General features: G+C 46.8%; 1 protein-coding gene across 1 annotated transcript; it reads right to left on the bottom strand.

Annotated features, from left to right (window-relative positions):
* Positions 1-1,527: 1,527 nt before the first annotated feature.
* Positions 1,528-3,114, bottom strand: LOC123385015 (the record flags this gene model as incomplete). The annotated part of the gene is given in 2 exon segments (XM_045056098.1): positions 1,528-2,291; positions 2,294-3,114. Coding segments are annotated over 2 exon segments (1,521 nt in total), but the record flags the coding sequence as incomplete, so codon positions are not given.
* Between the last annotated feature and the right edge of the window lie 4,634 nt (positions 3,115-7,748).

Here is a 7,748-nt window from a genome sequence, read left to right on the forward strand (position 1 = left end):
TTGACGTAGACCCAGTCTCCCGGCCTGTACTGATGAGGTGTCGGGATCGGGCCAGCCTCGTAGATGGCACGGAGGCGCGGCCAAATGTCCTCATGCGCCCTCTGGAGCCCGCTCAAGGAAAGAAAAAGTTCTTGATCTTTAAACTCAGCAATAAGTTCAGCTCAAAGGCTGAGAATAACAGGGGGTGGCCTGCCAAACATGATCTCATAGGGAGTAAAACCCAGAGTGTAAGGAGTGTTTCTAACCCAATAAAGGGCGTACGGTAGGAGAGTCACCCAGTCCCCGCCAGTCTCCATGGTTAATTTGGTAAGGGTCTCTTTTAGGGTTCTATTCATTCTTTCTACCTGTCCTGAGCTCTGGGGCCTATAAGCACAATGTAATTTCCAGTTTGCCCCCACCGCCTTGGCTACTGCCTGTGTTACCTGCGAGATAAAAGCTGGTCCATTGTCTGATCCTACCAGGGCAGGAAAACCATACCTGGGTAAGATGTCTTCTAGTAGCTTCTTAGCCACCGTCTGAGCCGTTTCATGCTTGGTTGGGTATGCCTCCACCCAGCCAGAGAAGGTGTCTGTAAATACTAAAAGATATTTAAAACCATACTTTCCTGGTTTGACTTCAATGAAGTCGACTTCCCATTGGGCTCCCGGTCTGGTGCCTCTGAGCCTGGTTCCTTTTTTTATTTGATGTGGCCCTCGCGTTGGTGAGTTGGCAGGTCTTGCAGGCAGATACAACTTGCTCTATTTTGGTGTCCTGTTGGTGAATCCTCTCCCTGCATATCTGAGCCTTCTTCGTGGATGCCCAGTATCCTAAGGCCCCCAGGGTAGCCAGCAGGTCCTGGGTCCCTCGCTCACAGTCTTTGGCAGTGTCGGCAGCAATCAGGATGTCATCTACATACTGTAGAAGGGTGAGGCCACGGTGCTCCCTTCTGTACTCACCCAGGTCCTCGTGTAGTGCCTCGTCGAAGATGGTGGGTGAATTTTTGAATCCCTGAGGTAGCCGTGTCCAGGTGAGTTGTCCACTGTAGCCCTCCTCCGGATCATGCCACTCGAAGGCGAACAAGGGTTGGCTCTGGGGTGCCAGCGGCAGACTGAAGAAGGCGTCCTTTAAATCTAGTACAGTATACCAGACCCTGGAGGGCGCTAAGGAGCTCAAGAGAGTATATGGGTTGGGAACAGTTGGGTGTATGTCCACTACCCTCTTATTTACTTCCCGGAGGTCTTGTACCGGTCGGTAGTCATTTGTGTGAGGCTTTTTGACCGGCAGTAGGGGGGTGTTCCAGGCAGACTGGCAAGGAACTAGTACCCCTAGGCTTCGTAGTCTCCGGATGTGTGGCTGGATCCCCTTCCAGGCCTCCTGAGACATGGGGTATTGTTTGATCCTTACCGGACTCTCTCCTGGCTTGAGCTCTACCAGGACTGGGGTCCTATGAGCGGCTAGTCCCATCCCCCCTGTCTCTGCCCAAACCGAGGGGAATTCTTGTAGCCATCTGTCTATATTATCCTCTCTCGGGAGCGCCTCCTGGTGGAGGAGGTATTCATCCTCCAGTTTCATGGTCAGGACCTGGATGGGGTGGCCCTTGCCATCGGTGACCTGAGGCCCCCCTTGTCTGAAAGTTATCTGAGCTCCAATCTTGGTCAGTAAGTCCCGTCCTAACAGCGGGTAGGGGCATTCTGGTATTACCATAAAGGAGTGGGATACCCGGCCCGTTCCCAAATCTACTGTTCTTCGGGTAGTCCATGAATACTGGCTCATACCAGTTGCCCCTTGTACCCAGGACTTCTTGCTAGCTAGTTTTCCTTGTGGGGTGCGGAGGACCGAATGTTGTGCTCCGGTGTCGACAAGGAAGTCAATAGGGGTCCCCTCCACTTTAAGAGTTACCCTGGGTTCGGGGAGAGGGTCTGAACCCTGACTCCCCTAATCACTTAGTTCATCCAGCTCTAGGACTTTTACTCGATCAGTCTTGCTTCCCTTCCAGCCGGCCCATTTCGGACAATCTCGGGCCCAATGCCCTATCTCCTTGCAGTATGTGCACTGATCCTTCTGCAGCCTCTGCTTCCCCCCCTTGGTGGTGCTTTTACCTTTTCTTGCGTCATCTGCCAGCTGCCGGAGACGGCGGTCTCGTTCCTCGGGGAAGTCAGCAGTGGTAGCTAGCAGTATTCTGGCCAGGTCTCGAGTCTGCTTACTGCTGGCAGCCGCCATGGCGCGAGACTGCTTGTCCTCAGGAGGCTCCCGGTTATTATATACCTTTTCGGCTACCACCAGTAAGTCCTGCAGACTTTTTTCTCCTAGTCTATTTTCTGTAATTTTCTCCTAATGTCTATGGCCGATTGGTTTACAAAGGCCATGATAACAGCTGCCTTGCTTTCCAGAGCCTCTGGATCCATGGGGGTATAGGTACGGAATGCCTCCATGATCCTTTCTAAAAAGGCAGCCGGAGATTCATCTTTTCCCTGTTGTACATTTCCTACCTTGGCCAAATTGGTTGGCTTTCTAGCAGCCATTCGGAGACCCCCCATTAGAGTCTGGCGGTAGACCCGGAGCCTCTCCTTACCTTCTGCCGTGTTGAAATCCCACTGGGGCCGAGTTAAGGGGAAGGAGGCCTCTATCTGAGCCTGGTTGGTGGTGGGATTCCCGTCTGCGCCCGGAACTAGTTTTCGGGCCTCATTGAGGATTCTTTCTCTTTCTTCAGTCGTGAACAGGACCTGTAAAAGCTGCTGGCAATCGTCCCACGTGGGCTGATGGGTAAAAAGAACAGAGTCTAATAAATCAATAAGCCCTGCCGGTTTCTCAGAAAACTTAGGATTCTGAGCTTTCCAATTGTAGAGGTCACTAGTGGCGAAAGGCCAATAGTGATGGGGCTGATTCCCCTCCGCGTCTGGGGGTCCGGTGGCTCGCAGGGGCAGAATAGTAGAGTCGGCGGCAGAGGCGGATTGCTCCCTCTGAGCCCTTTGTCTGGTAAATGGCGGGCTTCCCCCTGGGGTGTTTCCGCCTCCCGCTCTCGGAACAGCATCTGCCTCCCCCGGAGGGGGAGGATGGTGTTCTTCCGGCATCCTAGAGGGGTTATACGGGGGAGGAAAAATTAATTCTTCTTCAGTACCCCCCTGTAGGACAGGGTAGAGGGGTGCTGAAGGCTGGGTAAGACGTTTCCTCTTCTCTGTCTCCTGCAAAGCAAGAATGGGTTTTGGCTCCGGAGGGAGCAGGGTTAGGAAGGGCTTAAGCCAACAGGGTGGGTCTTCTACAAGGTCCTGCCAAGTGATAATGTAAGGGAGCTGATCAAGATGGCCCATCTTAGGCTGAGAGATGATACTCCTGACTCGGTGGATGGTAGGGAGGTCGAAGGTCCCCTCTGGTGGCCATCCGACATTGAAAGTTGGCCACTCGCTAGAACAAAAAAACTGCAACCGACTCTTTCGGACTTCCAAACTGAGGTTGTTAGCTCTTCCCCTCACATCCTTAAAGTGATCAATCATAATACTTAGAGGAGTAGTCTGAGTCTGTCCCATAACGTCCGTCCAGTAAGTCCACAGAGCAAAACAGAGAAACACAAAAACAGACAAACAGAGGGCCCCTAGAAAGTCTTCCAACTCCATGGAAGCAAAACTGAGAGCTAGCTTAGACATTTGAGGGGATTCCATGTCCCTCCAAAACCGATGAGGGGATTCCACGTCCCTCCAAAACCGATGAGGGGATTCCACGTCCCTCCAAAGACGACGGCCTCACGCCGACCAGCGGGAGCGACCCGCCTCGTCTCAGACCTTTGAGGGGATTCCACGTCCCTCCAGAAGGGAGAATCGGAACGTCTTCCGAAACTCCCGGCCCGTGGTCCTCCAATGCGTCCACCTAGACCGCGTCGGGCACTACCAGAATTCCAGAAATGAGCTCACACAGAAAAGACAGAACAAACAGACACTAACCGTGGCCAGTCAGGCTCTCCGGGTCGGGGGTCCCTCGGGGTCTTGGGGATCCCGGGCCGAGCCCCCAAATGTTATGCCCAGAATTCGTGATCCCCAAAGACCACTAGGGAGCCGAGTCCGATGCAAAAGCAAAGAGCCTTTATTCGAGCTAGCTCGAGCTCAATCCCCTACCTGCACCGACGCAGCGGTGAGATACCAGGGAAAGAGAGCGAGTTTCAAAAGGACAAAGGTTTTATTGGGGCCTGGGGGCAGTTGGTGAGGTAATGGCTATGGCCTCAGCCGATTGGCTGGGGAGGGGTCCTGGGGAAGGGTCCGGCAGGTGAGGGAGGGTTTACTCGAGGGGAGGAGGTGTGGTCAAGGTGAAGGACACAGAACAAGATGGAGTCAAGGGGAAGAGGTGTGGTCAAGGTGAAGGACACAGAACAAGATGGAGTCAAGGGGAGGAGGTGTGGTCAAGGTGAAGGACACAGAACAAGATGGAGTCAAGGGGAGGAGGTGTGGTCAAGGTGAAGGACACAGAACAAGATGGAGTCAAGGGGAAGAGGTGTGGTCAAGGTGAAGGACACAGAACAAGATGGAGTCGGCTGGCGTAGGCCCGCCCTTTCAATAATCTCATGGTCCGTGAGTTTGAGCCCCCTGTCGGGCTCTGTGCTAACAGCTCAGCCTGCTTTGGATTCTGTGTCTCCCTCTTTCTCAAAAATAAATAAAATATATTTAAAAAAAAAACCCTGAAAGTGCAGACTCAGGAAATGCTAAAGAGTGTTGTGATTTCTTCTTTATATTAATAGCAATTACCAGAATATCTTTTCTTTATTTGGAGCAAAATTGCAAGATAAGAAGTAAAGATCTTTTCTTTGCACTTAATTCACTGTTTCTATTTCAGGCTTAATAGGACAAAGGAAATGTGAAAAATAAATTTATTTAACTTGGATAAGCATTGACAGATTAGTAAGAAAGAACCTGTCCTACAAAGATCCCTTTCCTTCAGGTTTTCCCCCATTAAAAGGGCAAAAGAACATTGAAATTGCATAAATAATGATAATTAATATTTAATGAGTGATTGACCAAATGCCAGATGTAAACCTACCGTGACCAAACACAAGGAAATATCTTTTGATGGTTTCACAGCCAATGTCTTTTGGGAATCATTTTTGAAATAGGCTGTTAAAATATCCCTTGTTTTCGTAATTAGGCATTTAACCTCTGCTGCTATATTTAGGTGAAGAATAAGAATCTTTGGACTTGTATCAATGAACCAAAAATTGTGTCTCATGAAAATACAACATCGTGTACTTCAAAACTGCTGGAAGCACAAAATAATTTAAATCCCACTTTGCCACTTTGACTACTATAGAGAAATATTCTTGTAGTAGAATGACACTTTTTAATACACATCATTTCCTTTCTTACTATTTTATCAGCATCAGTTGCTACTTGCTTTCCTATTACCAGACTGATACTGCCAAGATGTTACAACTAAAATTTTCATTCTTAAGTGTTGCAAACCTTAATTATTCTGCTTCATACTCCCTCTCTTATCCTAAATTGTTTTTTTTTTAGGTCTCTCCACACTAAGATTTTCTCCATCCCTCTCCAACATCTTTATTTTACTTACTACATATTCCTAATAAGGCACTGTTGCATGTTGTGTTGTCCGGAAGCTGACTTTAAGATGAAAAATTCCATTTAGAAAGTTGATTAGAAAGTGGTCTTTGGAAAAACAACTATGGAAAAGAAAGGAGGAAAGCAGGGTTGAGGACAGGGAGGGATTGAACAGTAATATGATCAAAGCAAAGACTTCAGTTGAGACAGCTGGTCCCTCAGGGAGCACCAGGACTGAGGCGGCCTGTTAAAATCTCCTGCGTGTAAGTGAGCGGTTAGGCCTTTATATGTCCACTCAAACCAGTTATTAGTTCTGAGCTGCCCCTAGAATGGCAGCCTCACCCTGGCCAAGGAGATTGTCTATACCTGAGCCAATTCCAGGACCCACAGAGACATGACCAGTGGCTATGGAAGAAGTCCTTCTTGAAGGAGAATCTTGGTGGCACATCATAGTGCCCACTGCAAGATCAAACTGGCTCAACTGTGCCTTTTGCCAAAGATAACTCAACCAAAGCTTCCTAAAGGAATTTAAAGACTTTTTCTGACCAACAACTTTAGATAATACAGTGATGTACAACACGAGAGGCCTCCTTTAGAAAACAATTAGAGGGACTGAATTAAGAAAACAAAACAGAGAAAATGTTGTGGAATGAGAAGAACTGAGTGAGGTAGTTTACGTATAGTCATTCCCTGGAATACAGTGCCAGTGAAAGCCACAAGTAGCATGATAGCCAGAAGAATCTTAAAGAATATGGTTGTCAGCGTCTATTTGGAAATGGTTGGTGTTGCTGCAGTGTAAATCTCCCTCCACTCCACCACTCCCACCAAAGTCTTTAATTAAGTTTACTTCAAGCATGGATCCTGAATGAATGATGGAATTTTAGTGAAGATTAACATATAATCTTGAGATTCACAAATGGGTTGACATAGCATGTGTGTAAATAAAACGCTGGAACTAGAACTGACCATTTAAATATAAACTCTTGAGAATTTTCTTAAATTGTAATAAATATTTTCAAGTAAGTCTTTCATAAATCTTAGAGGGGTGCCTGAGTGGCTCAGTTCGTTGAGCGGCTGACTTTGGCTCAAGTCATGATCTTGCTGTCCATGAGTTCGAGCCCCGTGTCGGGCTCTGTGCTGACAGCTCAGAGCCTGGAGCCTGTTTCAGATTCTGTGTCACCCTCTCTCTCTACCCCTCTCCCACTCATGCTCTCTCTCTCCCTCTCCCTCCCTCTCTCTCTCCCTCTCAAAAATAAACATTAACAAATTTTTTTAACTCTTAGAAAATTATACATGTGCATAAAATGGGGTTCAAGTTTATCTTAATAGGTTTGAAGGGGTGATGGTATACCAGGTAATAAATGCATTACACTTATGAAAACATATCTGGTACATTTAACATAGTAAGTGAAATACTGATAATTCAGAATTTAGCAAAGAAACGGCTTTTGAATTCATCTGCCTCTGAAATAGTGAAGACACACTAAATATATTAGTAAAGGACATTTTTATTAATTGTATGTTCAAGCCACACTTAGCCTAGAAGATGCTTTCCCCCACATAAGTTAGTACTGATAAAACCCCTACTGCAGCTACAGTAGAAGGTATTTTGTGGGAGAAATATGTACCCAGTACTTGTCAATTGTGTCTACACACCTCACATACCCTTGCTGCCAGAATCCCTCTTCTTACATAGATGTTAGGATTAACAATTTATTTAAGAAATAGAGCAGTAAAAATCAGATTAGTAAAATCTGTTTGAGAAAGAAAGTCATAGCAGGTTTGAGATTGAACCTAGAACAATTGGAGGGAGAAAAAAAATGAAAGAAAATAAATTTGCCATTTATCAAGTACTTATTCTGCACCAGACTCTGAGCAAGATGTCTCCAATCCTCAAGTGACTCTGAATGGTGAAGACCCATTTTGTACTGAGGGGTCCAAGGATTGGAGGGGTCATGTTACTTGTCCAAAGCCACAGAAATAAGATTTAAACTCAGGTTGGTCTGGCCAAAGATCCATGTTTTTCTCAATTGCTAAGTGGTTTTGGAATTTTCTTATCAATTCTGATGAAAGTAAATGGCCAGTCTGACATTTTTCAGCAGAATCCTGTGTAGAATATAATTATCACGAATTCAAGGAACAAAAGCATCCTTACAGAACCGTCAATTGGGCTAAGGTGTCGTCAGGACTAAGTAAGAAGGTATTGGTGATTACCAAGAATTTAAATTGTAA

The sequence above is a fragment of the Felis catus genome, chromosome B1 (assembly GCF_018350175.1).
Source record: "Felis catus isolate Fca126 chromosome B1, F.catus_Fca126_mat1.0, whole genome shotgun sequence".
NCBI classification, from domain to species: domain Eukaryota; kingdom Metazoa; phylum Chordata; class Mammalia; order Carnivora; family Felidae; genus Felis; species Felis catus.